This window comes from Eptesicus fuscus, chromosome 8, assembly GCF_027574615.1.
Source record: "Eptesicus fuscus isolate TK198812 chromosome 8, DD_ASM_mEF_20220401, whole genome shotgun sequence".
Lineage (NCBI taxonomy): Eukaryota > Metazoa > Chordata > Mammalia > Chiroptera > Vespertilionidae > Eptesicus > Eptesicus fuscus.
Genome location: NC_072480.1, coordinates 13,623,054 through 13,640,749, shown reverse-complemented (window position 1 = coordinate 13,640,749; position 17,696 = coordinate 13,623,054). Strand labels below are relative to the sequence as shown.

Here is a 17,696-nt window from a genome sequence, read left to right as displayed (position 1 = left end):
GGCTCAGGAACCGTGAGGCTGGGGAACCGAGGGGGCAATGCCTGGGTGTCTGACTCACGGACTGTGGACACAGGGGCGAGGGCAGTCCAATGCGCACGCATACATACACTCACACACCACACACGGTTACAAAGCAGACGGGCACAAGAGCAAACGCGTTTGACACATACACAGAAGTGTGCACCTACAAATACATACTTCACCCGCCCACCCTCATCGCACCACAATCACAGGCGCACGCGAACTCACACCCCTCTCCCGCTCATGCACGCACACCACACACAGGCGCGCAACACGCGAGCTACAGATGCTCTGCGCGCACACGCTCACACCCCGCGCACACGCCCTCCTGCGCACGCACACACCACCTTGCACAGGCACGCACCGCGCGCACACGCCCACACCCGCGCACACGCTCACACCCCGCGCACACGCTCACACCCCGCGCACACGCCCACACCCGCGCACACGCTCACACCCGCGCACACGCCCTCCTGCGCACGCACAGACCCTGGCGCGCACCCGCTCACGCGGCGAGGGCGGGGCGGGGAGGAGCGGCCGCCAGTGCCCAGCCCCGCGTGGCCGGGAGAGGGCGCGGCCGGAGTTGTCTGCGGAGCCGGGACGGGGAGCCGCTGGCCGCGAGCTTCACCGGGTCCGGCTGCGCTGGGCGGGGCGGCCCGGAGGGAGCGCGTCCCAGGTCACGCTGGTGCCCGCGAGCGGAGCGCGGCGGGGAGCGCGCCATGGACCCCAAGGCGGGCGGCGGCGAGGACGATGACTGTGTGGACTCGGGAGCCGAGACCGGAGGGTGAGCCGGGCCGGGCGGTGGGTGGGGGGCGCTCTGTGAGTTGCGAGGCAGCTCTTCTCTGGCCTGAGACCTTCCCGGACCCCGCGGCGGAGCCGGAGCCGCTTCGGCTGAGAAGGGGCCCGGGGCTGCCGGTCCCGCAGCCCACTGCTCCCCCGAAGCCGGAGGGGCAGTGGCGAGCCTGAGGGCACGTGGTTCATGGCTGCCCGGGACAGGACCGGCCCACGCCGGGGGAGGAGGAGAGTGCAAGACTCGAGGTTCAGAGTACCCCACAGCCCGCACACCAGCCCCTCCCGCACTCCGTTATCACTAAGATGACGTGGAGCGCCCCACAAATGTAGTCACCCCTGAGATCGTCCTTAGAGACCAGAGATGCTCTTGCACCTGTTTCGACCTCCCATGAGGACTTTCTTGTGGCTCAGGAGCCCCCTGGAGTCCGGGATGGGGGCTCCTGGATGAGGAAAAGAGGCTAGGACACCTGGCACCTAAAAGTCTTTCAGAAATCGGCTAAGAGGCTGGCATTTTTAATTTCATGGCTTTACTGTGCTTGCTGAGACATTCTCCCCTCCCCCCAACTTCTCCACTCTGCCCCTCACCCCACCCCACCCCACCCCCGCCGAAATTCCTCACCTCTGTGTGTACCTGTCCTACCCGCAACCTTTTGCCTTGGGTACAGGTGGGATGAAGATGGCGGGATGAAGACATGTTTGAAGCAATGTCCTCCTCCCTTCAACAGACTGTTAGCCCAAACCTTTGGAGACTAACTAGCCCTCTCCCAACAAAACCGGTTTCCTTAATGTCTTCAAGGAGATGAAAGTCCTTGTAAAGGGTCCCACCCAGCCCCTATCTCTTGAGGATTTCCCTGTGCAGAGTCAGCGCCACATCCCATGTCCAGGATGCAGTGCTGACCCAGGAGGAAAGGGTGTATTTTCCTATCGGAGGAACCCTGGGGGAGGGCTGGAGCTGCCCTGACAGCCTTTATCCTGGAGTTTGGGGAGGTTTAGACTAATCTCAGGGGTTGGCAACCAGGTGAGGGCGGGAAGAGAGTCCAAGCCCAGAATGGACACAGGGTTCTGACCTGACCCCAAGCCGGGCTCCCTACTGGCCTCTCCTTCTTTGCAGCCCCCACTGCCATTGCTAGCCCAAATCTGGGATGCTATGCCCTAAAGCATCTACCCTTCAATGGTCTTGCCCTCTTTTCCAAACTTGTGATCATCTATGGTTCACTACAGAACCCAATGACATTCCAGTGTAGTAACCTGAGTCCGAATACTGAACCCCCTTGCTTTCCCCCCACACTTTGTATATGTGGCCTTTATCAACTTTAATTGAAGATCCTTGGCTTTTTTCTCCCTAATGCCTGTAGTTAGATGGACCATGAATAGAAGAAAGCAAGCAAAATTAACCAGCGCATTATCAGCCTGGTTAACTAAAGCACTGACTAGTCCATTTGTTTTCAATTTGCAAAGCTCACCTAAAACATTTTTTCCGAAGGCTCTCTCTTGGAGAAGAGAATGGAGAGGAGTCTCTAACCCTCTTCACCCATTTAACACCACCCTGGGGTCCCAAGAGCAGCATCACAGCCAGGGCTCCTGGGAAGGGCTTGCTGAACACGCTGATACCAGAGCTTCTGTTTTCTGCCTGTCCTGAAAGTGTGCAGTTGTAACAGGACATGATTGTTTAAAGAATTCTTATAGCCTCAGGAGAAACCTTAAATTGAAGATACAGGTAAAATGCCCTGTATTTAAATAAAATAGTTTCTGTGTATGCTTATTAGTCTAGTATCTGCCACACATTCACATATCCCTTGAAGTAGTTTAGTTATCAAAAAGCTGTTCATAATTTCCCTGCTTTTCCAGAGCTTGCTCTCTCTTACCCTATCTAGCTTCATATAGCTGCCTGTTGAGACTATGTATCAAAAGTGGAGAAAGCACTCTATACATGTTTGCTATCATTATTTTTGAAGTGCGAATCTGGTCATGTCTCTCTCCCATTCAGACTTTTATGGCTCTGTCATCTATAAAAGGCAAAGAGCTCAGCATGCCCTATAAGCCTGATGTTATGGCATTCCTCTCTCTCTGGCCTTGTTTCTTGGCAGGTCTACCCTTACTTTTTTTGCTTAGACATTGTCTTTTGCTTGAAATGCTACCTTTGATGTCTGACCCACCTAATACAGGCCAAAACTAAACGCAAACTATATTCTTCTGTGGTGATTGATGTCATTTTGAAACTCCCATTTTCCTATTGAAAACCAGCCGTGTGCTTTTGTGTACTTTTGGTTAGAAAAAACTGGCAGGTCAGCTATTGACAGTTGTGAGCTATCTTAAGAAACAGAATTCCTTAGTAGAGGGACAGGCAATGCTGTAAACCCAAATAAAAGACAGAATAAGCAAGACAGTCTATGTATATATAAAACCCTAATATGCAAATAGACCGAACGGTGTAACAACCAAACATCCAGTCGCTATGACGTGCACTGACCACCAGGGGGCACGCATGGGACATGGTGGGCATCGGCAGCAGGCTGCAGAGTGTGGAACATGGTGGGCGTTGGCCGTGGCGGGATAGTGGAGCAGGTGAGCAGGGGTGCCAGACCAAGGCGGGGTGCCGATCGCTGTCATTGGGGTGAGCCTCTCGTGGTTACTGAAAATTCTTTGCTCCCATGTGCCGCCGTCCCACCCAGCACTCGCACCGGCTGCAAGCACCAGCCCTAATCGCTCGGCAACATCAGCGAGGGTGAGCGGTGGCTGCCGGCCCCGATCGCCCCTCAGGGCTCCTCTAGCCTCTTTTGCTCCTGTGGGGCGATCGGGGAAGCAGCTGCTGCTCGCACCCGCTGACTGTGTGTGGGAGCGGTGGCGAGACCAGGGGCTGTGGTGGGAGGGGCCGGGTGGGGTGTGGAGGATGGGCCAAGACCCACCCCTGTGCCCACCACAGCCTTGCGGCCCACAGCTCCTTTCAAGGTGCGTGAATTTGTGCACTGGGCCCCGAGTGCTTTGTAATGGGTGTTTCATTAGTGATGTCTCCCAGATGCAGCCTGTACACCACTCTTCCAAATACGATGGATTACTTTCATTCAAAAGTTTGATCTGACATTAATGAACTTCCACTTCACAGTCAGTTGGCGCCGAGCTTCTGGAGATGTAGGGCCTGTCAATGAGAGGATGTCCGGCCCAAGAAAAGACTTGTAAGAGTTTATGTGAGCGAACTGATGACAATTGCCAGGAAGCAAACTCGCAAGGGATTAAAACAAATGCTCAGGAGAATAGCAGTTTTGTGGCTTATTTTATACATTAGAATCGAAGGAGGGCACATGGGAGGGTTCCATGAAATCCATTGGTGGTAGATTTAGGGGGCTGGAGAAAGCAAAGTGGGGAAATCTCTGAGACTGGATAAAAAGCAAAATGGAGAGACACATACTTCTTTTACCTTGGTGGGTCAGGGTAGTTAACATTTACAGCACATGGAGATGGTATGCGGGGAGTAAGATAACAATGTGACCTTGTGCTGGCCTTTGTGCTTCCCAGAGGTTTAGAAAAGAAAATTACTCTGACATTTTAAAGGTATGTTATCTTAGATCAGGGGTGGGGAACTTCCAGCTCGCAGGCCGTAGAAGGCCCTCGGAATCATTTGATCTGGCCCTGCCAAGGCACTAGGGGTGAGTTAATTAAGTGTTTGACCAAATATAGCAGACTAACTTTTAAGTTGGTAATTTTGTATGGCCCACAAATGATGCTATGAATATCCAGATGGCCTTTGGCAGAAAAAAAGGTTCCCCACCCCTGTCTTAGACAGTAGACAATTTTTTTTTTTATTAATTTTTTACAGAGAGGAAGAGAGAGGGATAGAGGGCTAGAAACATCGATGAGAGAGAAACATTGATCAGCTGCCTCTTACACACCCCCTACTGGGGATGTGCCCGCAACCAAGGTACATGCCCTTGACCGGAATCGAACCTGGGACCCTTCAGTCCGCAGGCCGACGCTCTCTCCACTGAGCCAAACCGGTTTCGGCAACAGTAGACAATTTCAAAGGTAAAGATTTACCTTTGACAAGGAAGCTACAGGCCTAGCACATGACTACCTACCATGACCCACTTTTACTTAGGAATTTTTATGTTCAAGCCTGTTACTGTTGTAACTAGCTAGTTGATATTAATAATAGGAAAGGAGCAAAAGGGAGGCCAGACATTATAAGCACGGTCATCTATTGTGGGCCACTCACACTCCCCAGGGAACTACCAGTCCATTCCCTACAGATCACTAGGAGAAAGGGAAAATTGAGGCATGTGCAGTAAAGTCGGGGTGATGTATGGAAGATACTTGCCTGTCAGTCTAGCCTAGAGAACCATGGATTCGCTAGAGGGGATGGAGCCACTGCATTTTAATCTTATAAGATTAAATTCCCAAGGACAAAGGAATTCTCTCTCTTTCATTCCTCTTGCTTCACTCCTGCTTCCTTGCACTTGCCTGTATGCTAGCCTGCCACGTGGACCCCACACACAATGGACTGCAGCTGGAAATACAAGCTAAGCTAGCCTGATGCTGGACTAGACTGTGCAAATATGGGACAGAAACTCTGGACAATGGCTTTAACCTTAGCTCTGCTGATGACACATCTGGACTTTTTCCTTGGCAGGATGGAGGGAGATGGGACCTTGGAAACTCATGGGTTTAATTCTACGCAAATAAATGTCACCCATACTCTTTTGTGAGTCTCAGAAATTCCTTTTCTCATGACATCGCAAGAAGCCCACTTCCATCAGCAACAGGTGGGACACGAAGAGCACCCCACCAATAGCAAGCCCATCCTGTGTGACTACTTTCGGTCTCTTGAGTTTGTAAGGCCTTCCATGTAGGCCTCGGCTGGGCTTGTCAGGTTCGATTGGTTGGTCCTTTTTCATCCACAGGTAATATAGATGCAGTTGCAATAATCTGGTTATTATTTACAGGAAGGAAGTAAAGGGGAGATCAAATAATATAGACATGCCATTTATACCACTTTGCCAAAAAGCTGCATTTAACACTCTCCAAGTCTGTTCCTTGCTGTTTCATGGGGGAAGGGACTGGACAAAGGCAGTTTAGACTCATACCCAGTAAGGTCTGAGTGCCATGGGAAGGTGCCTACCTGTCTCCCAGTCACACCTGGGATGGGCGCGGCCTCTGCAAGTAAGCAAAACCTGACTACTTAAACTTCTAATCAAAAGAGCGTTCTCTCTCTGTGTCTCTCTCTCTCTCTCTGTCTCTCTGTCTCTCTGTCTCTGTCTCTCTCTCTCTCTCTCTCTCTCTCTCTGGCTCTCTCTCTCTCTCTCTCTCGGTCTCAGTTCCTCTTACTCATGTGGTCCTGGCCATATGGGACTCCACACAGTGGACTTAAATGCACTTAGATGCTGCAACATGGAGCAGAAGCTCTGGACACGGGCCTTGCTTTTGGAACCCCAGCTGTACCTCTTTCAGGACTGGTTTAAGGGGCATGGGACATTGCAACCCGAGGAATGTACCTCCACACAAATAAAGCCTCTTGCCACATATCATTCTCCTGTGGGGGCTTCTGAAAATTCTTATTTCAGGGGTACCCCAAGAACCTCGCTCTCATGAGCAACAGGGATTCTCCAGTAACAATACCCTGCCCTTTATCTTTGGGTGACCTCTGATTAATACTTACTGTGACTTAAGAGGTAGCAATTCAGGAGTCTAGAGTTTATAAACTCTAGGTGGATGAAACAATAGGGGGAATACATTTTAAAATGGGACAGGTTTAAAGGAGATAAAAAGAGAAATCTTGTATAGAAGATAAGCTGACCTATTATTATCTTTGTGTTCAAGGTGGAGCTAGTTAATTAAATTACCATGGAATCTAATTCAATGGATTGAGTTAACAGATGAGGTCCATGATGCATTGAACTGATGTTTTACAGAAATGTCAAGATCAGTTTTACTGAAATGCCAAAATCAATTCTTATGCCATGATTGTCCTGGAATAGAGAATTTAGGAAGGTACCCATTATATACATACTAGAGGCTCGGTGCACAAAATTCGTGCATGGGTAGGGTCCCCAGGCTTGGCCGGTGATCAGGGCCAATCAGGGCTTTCTGGCTGCCGGCCGGGGCCTTCCTTCATTCCGTGCCACACCCTGGTGGTCAGCGCACATCATAGTGAGCGATCGAACTCCTGGTCAAACTCCCGAGGGGACACTTTGCATATTAGCCTTATATATATTATATATATGGTTGCTAACAGTGGTAAACTATTTTAAGTGCAGATCTTTTTATATATGATTCCTATATGTATAATTATAATTAAAATATGGTCAAGGGATTGCATCTAACTTTCTGTTCATTATTGGCACAGATACTAAAAAAATGTAATATTTGGAAATCTGTCCACTGTATGTGTCAGGTATGTGAAAATATATAATCCTTGTATTATTATTCTGCTCATCTCTATTATGTGTCCATAAATTTTTCATCCTAAAATTCATGGATTCACCTTTCACGCTTTACTCTGGCAGAGCTGAAGGTGTTATGCAGAGCCAGCTGGGTAAATTCTTAGGATGTGATTCCCAAGATAGGTGCCCTATTGCTGTTCCCTCCTCCTCTAAAAAAGCTTGGGAGTACATAGCCCTCCAGAGATTGAAATTGTTTGAACCTACTTAGTATGCATAAACTTGTTTTAAGTTTTACAGTTTGTCTTTCATTGGCAGTATTTCCAGTAAATAACTTTGTAGGGTATTTGGACTGTATTTTAAGAGCTACACAAGGTTCATGCCTTGATTCAGTCCCTGCTCTACTTCATGATAATTTTCCTAAGGAAAAGAAGATAAGTATCAAGTTGTATTATAAATATCTTATTGCTGGTGTGCTTTGCAAAAGTGAACAATCAGGAACAATCATATAGCCAACAAGAGGGAAATGGTTGATTAAATTATAGTAAATCACTTTATCTAAAATTATAACTACAGGAACTATGCAGCAGCATGTTATAATAGTGTTCAGTGAAAAGAGCAATTTAAAATTGTATCTCCAGTATTATGGCAACTGCATACAAATTACAGAAACAGGATCAGAGGCTGGAAAGCAGTGTGAGAGTTTAGGTGACTTTCTGTTGATTTCTGTTTTGTTGGTGGACAGGAATGGAAGATGGGGTGATGAATGAGACTGCAGAGCTGGGCAGGGGCCATCGGTAATGGAAAGAGGGGTGTATGCTGTATAATATCAAGCTTGAACTTCATCCAGAGAGATACATGATCAAATTTGTACTTTGCAGAGTTTCACTGACGTAAAGGGTGAGATGACAGTCAAGAGACTGAGCAGTGCCAGGCAGGCCTGACCAAGCAGTGCCTTCAGACATGAGAACTACGGGAGGATTCCTGGCAGGGGCAGTAGTTATGCTAGCACCTGTCCTACAGTTCTACTGTTGCACTTTGAGATTCTTGACATGTGTTTCAAATGTAAATTTCATTCTAAGTACATTTCCATCTGTATGCAGATCTTTAAAATGTACGCATATGCGAAACCCATCTGCCTCAGGAGTATTTGGAAATCCTAGCTGAAAATACTGACAAATTTTTAATAATAAGGTAAATAGCCCTATCACACATTCTTATTGAATGTTTTATTTGAGTTATCATGAAATTTCTTTAAAATCTGTCCATCTTAAGATGACCATGTTGTAATGGGATTGCTTTTCTGTTGTATCTACTACAGTGGATGTTTGTTGTGTATCGTTGCATTTATATAGTGTTATATTTCTAAGTATTGTCCTAAAGTTTATTTGTATCCTGCCTGATTCCAAAAAACATGCAGTGCACCAATACTGGGGTTCCAGATCCTGGGTTTCAAAAGATTCTTGATCCTTGACTCTCCTTTCTCTTTCATTTCCCTCAGCCAGTGTGTCGCCGTGCCCTAGCCAATTCCTCTACCTTCTAACTTCTTCCTTCCCACCACCCTGCACACATAGTTCAAGCCCTTATCATTCCTCGCCTCCTGTTCTCCCTACAGATAGTATCCCTTTAGTTTCCTAATCAGTAATATAAAAAATTGGATTAGATCTAGGAGAATGCAGTTAGTCATATATAAAGAGATATGCAAATGTTAGTAGTTTGTTATTCTTTCCAGTTTTAGAATTCAGTGATTCTATGAATCTGTACTCTTTCTTCTATTTTCTTCCTCTACCAGTAAGTCAGTGCATCATGTTGTGTGAGAGATGCAGGTTATTTTAACTAGTAAGGCGCATGCTCTTTATGTTTTTTAAGTTATACATATACTGTGCTTTTTTAATGTGCTAAGAAACTCAGTGGAGAGAAAATTGGATGATTGAAGAAGGATACTATCAGACTAGTAAATAAAAGGAGTGCAAATCTATCAAATGTAACATAACTAATCACTTAATTTGCATAACTATGTCCCCTAACTCCCACTTAGCAGAATAATCCCTGCTTGAGGTTAATTTTCGACTGAGAACAACTTTGGGATAGTGGGGAAAGAAAACGAATAGCTTCTATACCGATGAGTTGCCAGAGAGGGAAGCCTTAACAGCCATGTAAGTAGGGCAGAAGTTTAGTGGAGAGTAAGCAGGCAGGTCCTTGGCCAGATGCCCATTTGCACAGAGGCTGAATGCCAGCAGCTGATTTCTTAGCGTAGAGACTGGTGGCTAATTTCACCCTGGCCCTTAACCCTGCCTTTTCCTTTCCCCAATCACAGCCTATATCCTGTTACTGTACTGTGCAGCAGGAATTGTCCTTAGATGGAACTGAAATCAGTCAGACATCATGTGCCTTCGTGTTTCCTGATGGCCGGACCTTGAACATGGAAGTCCTCAGAGCCAGGGTCCCCACTCACGCTCCCCAGGGTCCACCGTTCCTATGCACAGGGAGATCTGTCCAAGGTGTGGTGATAACATTTGAAGGGTGTTATTTGCAGTGGTTTAAACTTTTGGGGAGTCATGACCCCTTTGAGAATCTGTTGAAAACTTTGAGGCTTTTCCCCAGTAACATAAGTGTCCATTCAAAAATTTGCCAGGAAATTTAGATGGTCCAGAATCCACCGGATCTCCAGTCTGGGAGAGTCACAGAGCCCATATGAAGGACCCCTGATTTTTTTTTTTTTTCAATTACAGTTGGCATTCAATATCATATTAGTTTCAGGTATATAGCATAGTGGTTAGACAATTGTATAATTCACATAGAGATTCCCACCCTTCACCCCTCACCCATAATTCTAGTACCACCTGGCACCATACATAGTTATTACAATATTACTGACAATAGTCCCTATGTTGTACTTTACATCCCTGTGACTATTTTGTAACTACCAGTTTGTATTTTGTAATCCCTTCACCTTTCCAATCAAGTCCCCGTCCCACATCTGACCTGGCAACCCTCAGTTTATTCTTTTATCTATAAGTCTGTTTCTATTTTGTTTGTTTATTTTGTTCTTTAGATTCCACAAATAAGTGAAATCATATGGTATTTGCCTTTCTCTGTCTGACTTATTTTACTTAACATAATATTCTCTAGGCCCACCCATATTGTGAATTGTAAGATTTCATTCTTTTTTAAAATATATATATATTTTTTATTGATTTCAGAGAAGAAGGGAGAGGGAGAGAGAGATAGAAACATCAGTGATGACAGAGAATCATTATTTTGGCTGCCTCCTGCACACCCCGCACTGGGGATCGAGCCCACACCCGGGCATGTGCCCTGACAGGGAGTCAGCCGTGACCTCCTGGTTCATAGGTCGACACTCAACCACTGAATCATGCCAGCCAGGCAAGATTTCATTCTTTTTTATAGCCAAGTTGTATTCCATTGTATATATCTTCTTTCTCCAATCATCTATTGATGAGCACTTGGGTTGCTTTTCAGATTAGTGCTTTTAAAAAAATGTATCTTTATTGTTGAAAGTATTACAGATGTCCCCTTTGTTGTTTTTTCCCCATTGACCCCCTCCACCCACACCCACCTTTTGATTTCTTCCAATATATATCCAGAAGTGGAATTGCTGGATCAAAAGGTAGGTCTATTTTTAATTTTTTTAGAAACCTCCATACTGTTTTCTATAGTGGCTGTACCAATTTGCAATCTCACCAACAGTGCACGAGGGTTCCTTTTTCTCTACATCCTCACCAGCACTTGTTGTTTGTTGATTTATTGATGATAGCCATTCTGGCAGGTGTGAGATAATATCTCACTGTGGTTGTAATTTGCATTTCTCTGGTGATTACTTGAACATTTTTTCATATGGCTGTTGGCCATCTGTATGTCCTCTTTGGGGAAGTGTCTAGGGAGGTTCTCTACCCATTTTTTAATTGGATTGTTTGTTCTTTTGGTGTTGAGTTCTATGAGTTCTTTATAAATTTTGCATATTAACCCCTTATTGGATGTATCATCGGTGAATATCCTCTTCTTTTTAGTAAGCTGTCTCTTTATTTTGTTGATAGTTTCCTTTGCTGTGCAAAGTCTTTTTAATTTGCTCTAGTCCCTTTAGTGTTTTTTTGTTTGTTTGTTCCCCTTGCTTGAGGAAATGTATCAGAAAAAAACCTTGGTAAATGTCAGAGAGTTTACTGCCTAAGTTTTCTTCTAGGAGTTTTACGGTTTCAAGTCTTATATTTAAACTAGGGGCCCAGTGCACGAATTCATGCACCTTGAAAGGAACTGTGGGCCGCAGCGGGTGTGAGCGGTGGCTCTGGTGCCAGCTGCAGGTGCGAGCAGGGTCATTGCTGGCAGCGGGGCCATTGCTAGCAGCGGGTGTGAGCGGCAACACCAGCGCCGGCTGCAGGTGTGAGCAGCGCCGGCGCCAACAGTGGGTATGAGTGGCAGCTCTGGTGCTGGCAGCAGGTACAATCAGGGCTGTTGCCAGCAGTGGGTGTGAGAGGCGGCTGCCGGCCCCGATTGCCCCACAGGAGCTGGGGAAGGTGGAGAAACCCTGAGGGGCGATCAGGACCGGCAGCTGCTGCTTGCACCTGCTGACGACGCCGAGTGATCGGGGCTGGCGCCGGGTGTCGGCAACGGGTGTGAGCGGTGGCTCCAGCACTGGCAGCGGGTGCGAGTGGGGCCAGTGCTGGCAGCAGGTGTGAGCTCCAGGTGGGACTGCGGTACGCAGGAGCAAAGAATTTTTAGTAACCCCCAGAGGCTCACCCCGATGACAGCAACCAGCGCTCCGCCTTGGTCTGGCACCCCGCTCACCTGCTCCACCATCCCACTGCGGCCAACGCCCGCCATGTTCTGCACTCTGCCACCCGCTGCCAACGCCCACCATGTTCCGCGCGCGCCCCCTGGTGGTCAGCACATGTCATAGCGACCGGTTGTTCTGTTGTTCTGCCGTTCAGTCTATTTGCATATTAGCCTTTTATTATATAGGATCTTATATTTAAAATGAATCAATTTTGAGTTTAATTCCATTTATGATGTAAGAAGGTGGTCTAGTTTCATTTTTTTTGCATGTATCTGTCCAATTTTCCCCACACCATTTCTTGAATAGACTATCTTTATCCCACGGTATGTTTTTGCCTCGTATATCAAATGTTAATTGGCCATAAAGGTGTGGGTTCATTTCTGAGCTCTCAATAATGTTCCATTGATCTATATGTTTATTTTTATGCCACTACCATGCTGTTTTGATTACTACAAACTTGTAGTGTAGTTTAGGTATCAGGTAGCAGGTATTTTTCCTCAAAATTATACTAGTGACTATTCAGGGTCTTTTTTGGTTCCATATAAATTTTGGAATTATTTGTTCTAGTTCTGTGAAAAATACCATTGGTGTTTTGATAGCGATTGCATTGAATCTATTTAGATTGCTTTGAGTAGTATGGGCATCTTAACCATGTTAATTGTTCCTATCCATGAACATGGTACTATATATGCTTCCATTTATGTGTATCTTCTTCAGTTTTTTCCTTCCATGTTTTATAATTTTCTAAGCACAGGTCTTCTGTCTCCTTGATTAAATTTATTCTTAGGTACTTTTCTGATGCATTTGTAAATTGGATTGTTTTTTAGTTTTCTTTTCCAGTAGTTCATTATTGGTGTATAAAAATGCAACCAAATTTCTGAATATTAATTTTGAACCCTACTACTTTACTGAATTCACTTATCAGTTCTAGCAGTTTTTTGGTGGCATCCTTTGGGTTCTCTGTTTACAGTATCATGTCATCTGCAAATAAAGACAGACAGTTTTACTTCTTTCTTTCCAATTTGGATGCCTTCTTATTTTTCTCGTTTCATTGCTGTGGCTAAGACTTCCAATGCTATGTTGAATAAAAGTGGTGAAAGTGGGTATCCTTGTCTTGTTCCTGATTTTAGCTTTTCCTCATTGCATGTGATGTAAGTTGTGGATTTCCATATGTGGCCTTTATTATGTTGAGGTATGTTCCCTCTATTTCCATTTTACTAAGAGTTTTTATCATAAATGGATGCTGCATTTTGTCAAGTGCTTTGTCTGCATGTATTGATATGATCATATGTTTTATCTTCCATTTTTTTATGTGGTGTATCATATTAATTAATTGGCTGATATTAAACCCACCTTGCATTCCAGGAATAAATCCCACTTGATTGTGGTATATGATCTTTTTAATGTATTTCTGAATTCGATTTGCCAATATTATGTTGAGGATTTTCACATCTATGTTCATTGGGGATTTTAATGTATAATTTCCTTTCTTTGTAAAGTCTTCTGGTTTTGGAATCAGAGTAACGCTGGCCTCTTAAAATGATTGGGAGCCTTTAGTCCTCTTGAATTTTTTGAATAGTTTGAGGAGAGATGTTAATTATTATTTGGATGTTTGGTAAAATTGCCTGTCTAATGTGGCTCAGTGGTTGAGCATTAATCCATGGACCAGGAGGTCAGGGTTCCATTCCTGGTCAGGACATATGCCTGGGTTTCAAGCTGGATCCCTAGTGAGGGGTGTGCAGGAGGCAGCCAGTCAATAATTCTTTCTCATCATTGATGTTTCTCTCTCTCCCTCTCCCTTCCTCTCTTGGAAGTAAATTAAAAAAAAAATTTTTAAATTCATCTGTGAAGTCATCCAGTCTATGACTTTTGTTTATTGGGAGTTTTTTTTATTATTACTGATTTGATTTCGTTGGTAGTAATTGGTCTGTTCAGATTTTCCGTTCCTTCTTTTTTTAAAGTTTATCTTTGTTGTTAAAACTATTACAGATGTCCACTTTTTCCCCCATTGACCCCTTCACTCCAAACCCCCCAGGCCTACTGCACTATTTTCTGTGTCCATGGGTTATGCATATATGCATAAAAGTTTTTTAGTTGATCACTTTCCACCCACCCTTCCCTGTCTTCCCTCTGAGATTCCACAGTTTCTGGATCATTTTATTCATCGATTTATTTTGTTCATTTGATTCCACATGTGAGTGAGATCATGTGATACTTGCCTTTTTCTGACTGGCTTATTTCACTTAGTATAATACTCTCCAGGTCCCTCCATGCTGTCTCAAAGGGTAAGAGATCCTTCTTTTTTACTGCTGCATAGTACTCCATTGTGTAAATGTACCACAGTTTTTTTTATCTACTCATCTACTGATGGGCACTTGGGCTGTTCCCAAATCTTAGCTATTGTAAATAGCACTGCTATAAATATAGGGGTGCATATGTTCTTTCTGATTGGTGTTTCAGGATACTTAGAATATTTTCCTAGAAGTGGGATCACTGGGTCAAATGGCAGTTCCATCTTTAATTTTTTTAGGAAACTATACTGTCTTCCACAGTGGTTGCACCAGTCTGCATTCCCACCTACAGTGTACTAGGGTTCTCCTTTCTCCACATCCTCACCTGCACTTGTGATTCATTTTGTTGATGGTAGCCATTCTGGGAGGTGTAAGATGATACCTAATTGTCCTTTTAATTCGCATTGCTCTGATAATTAGTGACTTAGAGCATTTTTTCATGTGTCTCTTGGCCATCTGTATGCCCTCCTTTTTGTTTTTAAATATTTATTGTTGAGAATATTACAGATGTGCCCCTTTTTTCCTCCATTGCCCCCCACCACCTGGTTCCCATCCCACCCCAGGTCTTCACCATCCTATTATCTGTGTCCATGGGTTATGCATATATGCATATAAGTTCCTTGGTTAATCTCTTGCCTCCCTCCCCCACCCACCTTCCCTCTGATATTCGTCAGTCTGTTCCATGTTTCCATGCCTCTGGTTCTATTTTATTCATCAGTTTATTTTGTTCATTAGATTCTTTGTTCATTTTTTATTTTAGATTTAATTATTGATAGATATGTATTTTATTCATATTTTTATCTCTTCTTCTTCTTCTTCTTATTCTTATTCTTATTCAACTGCTTTTCTGTTGCTGCTTTTAAGATTCTCTCTTTGTCTTTAACATTTGGCATTTTAATTATGATGTGTCTTGGTGTGGGCCTCTTTGGGTTCCTCTTGTTTGGGACTCTGCATGCTTCCTGAACTTGTTAACCTATTTCTTTCACCAGATAGGGGAAGTTTTCTGTCATTATTTCTTCAAATAGGTTTTCAATATCTTGCTCTGTCTCTTCTCCTTCTGGCACCCCCATAATGCGAATGTTGATACACTTGAAGTGGTTCCCAAGGCTCCTTACACTATCTTCATATTTTTGGATAATTTTTTTTTTTTTCTTTTTGCTCTTCTGCTTAGGTGTTTTTTGCTTCCTCATATTCCAAATCCTTTATTTGATTCTCAGACTCTTCTACTCTACTGGTGAATCCCTATAAATCACTCTTTATTTCAGTTAGTGTATCCTTCATTTCTGACTGGTTCTTTTCTATGTCATTGATGTTCTCACTAAGTTCCTTAAAGTTGTCAATAAGTTCCTTGAAGCTCTCATTAAGATCCTTGAGCAACCTTATAACCATTGTTTTGAACTTTGTATCTAGTAGTTTGCTTGCTTCCATTCCATTTAGTTCTTTTTCTGGAGATTTCTTCTGTTCTTTCATTTGTGACATGTTTCTTTGTCTCTGCATTTTGGTTGCTTCCCTGTGTTTGTTTCTATGTATTAGGTAGAGCTGCTATGTCTCCTGGAATTGGTAGAGTGGCCTTGTATAGTAGGTGTCCTGTAGGGCCCAGTGGCTCAGCCTCCCAAGTCACCTGAGCTGGGCACTCACTCTAGGTGCACCTCTGTGTGGGCTGTGTGCACAGTCATGTTGTAGTTGAGCCTTAATTGCTGTTGGTGTCACTGAGAGAAATTGACCTCTAGACCAGTTGGCTATGAGGACCAGCTGTGACTACAGTGGAAGAGCTGCCATGCAGAAAACACCCCTATAGAGCAGGACTTGCTTCAGTGGGGCTTTAGTGCTCACTGAGTCTGCCTTTTGAGTGTGTCACTTATGGAAGTGTAGAGTTGTAATCTGGTAGGGTCTGAAGTTGTCCACTGGGTGCACTGGCTCTGGGGCCTCCTGGGAGGTGTAAAGTCAGCCCCTGCCTGGGGTAACCTGGCAGGAGCCACAGAGCGACCTGTAGATGGCCACCACTTATTGATAGGTATGGGGCATGCTGATGCCAGCTGCTGCTTTCTTGAGAGATTTTAGGAAAGTGTGAAGCCTCAGTCAGGACAGGCCAATTATATGAAAAGACCACTGCCAACAGCTTGGGTGGGGCTGCAAATTGGATGGGGCAGGGTCTCAGTGAATCACTAGATTGGAGAAACAGTGTTAGCCAGGCTAATGGAAACTCAGATTAGGCTGCCAGTCAGCTCTGTGATGGGGTAGGTGTCAGCACAGTAACAATGACCCCTTTGAGACCCCTGTCTGGGAGAAAGTCATCCGCGAGTTCTTGCTCTGATTCTAGATGACCCAGTTCCCCCCTTTATGTCCCTGGATTCCCCCGAGCTGTTGTCCCAGTGCTGGAGCTCAGAGAGAGCTGAACTGTGTAAGTTCATGCACCAGCCCTTTAAGAGGAACTGCTTGGGTCTCCAGCAGCCTCTGTCACTCGGCCACAATCCCTGCTGGTTTTTACAGCCCAAAGTTACGGGGGCTTCTCTTCCCAGCTCTGGAACACTGCGCTGGGGGTCTGGGTGTGAGGCTGGGACCCCTTGCTCCTCATGGGAGGCCTCCGCCGCCAAGATATCCCTCTTGACTGGAAAAAAATGCCGCATGTGGGTGCAGGACAGGCCCATTCTGTGCCTCTGCCCCTCCTACTAGTCTTGGTGTGCTTTTTTCTTTATTTCTCTATTTGTGGGACTTCCATTTAGCCAGATTTCAGGAAGTTCTGAAAGATGGTTGTTCTGTATTTTAGTTGTAATTTTGATGTGGTTGTGGGAGGTGGCATGTATCGCTGTTGACCTGTGCCACCATCTTGGTTCTCTGTATGTCTTCTTTGGAGAAGTGTCTATTAAGGTCCTTTGACCCTTTTTAAATTGGATTGTTTGTCTTTCTTTTGTTAAGTTGTATGAGTTTTTTAGATATTTTGGAAATTAACCTTTTATCAGATGTATCATTGCCAAATATGTTCTCCCATTCAGTGGGATCCCTTTTTGGTTTCTTTTGCTGTGCAGAAGCTTTTAGTTTGATGTAATCCCATTTGTTTATTTTTTCCTTTGTATCCCTTGCCCTTGGATATGTATCAGCAAACGTATGGCTATGATAGATGTGTGAGATTTTGCTGCCTATGGTTTCTTCTAGGATTTTTATTATTTCGTGACTTACATTTAAATCTTTTATCCATTTTGAGTTTATTCTTGAGTATATTGTAAGTTGGTGGTCTAGTTTCATTTTTTTTTGCATGTACCTGTCCAATTTCCCCCTCACCATTTATTGAAGAGATTGTCTTTACTCCATTGTATGTTCTTGCCTCTTTTGTCAAATATTAATTGAGCATAATGGCTTGGGTTGATTTCTGGGTTCTCTGTTCTATTCCACTGGTCTATATGCCTGTTCTTGTGCCAGTACTGGGCTGTT

The 17,696-nt window shown here is 44.8% G+C and overlaps 1 protein-coding gene across 2 annotated transcripts in view; it reads left to right on the top strand.

Annotated features, from left to right (window-relative positions):
• The first annotated feature begins 629 nt into the window (after window positions 1–629).
• FAM124A (family with sequence similarity 124 member A) overlaps window positions 630–17,696 on the top strand; it is a 63,716-nt gene continuing 46,649 nt past the window's right edge. For both annotated transcript variants that reach the window (XM_054720217.1, XM_008152075.3), the window contains exon 1: window positions 630–805. In XM_054720217.1, the coding sequence (XP_054576192.1) occupies window positions 741–805 (65 nt within the window). In that variant the 5' untranslated portion in view covers window positions 630–740. The remainder of the gene's footprint in view (window positions 806–17,696) is intronic.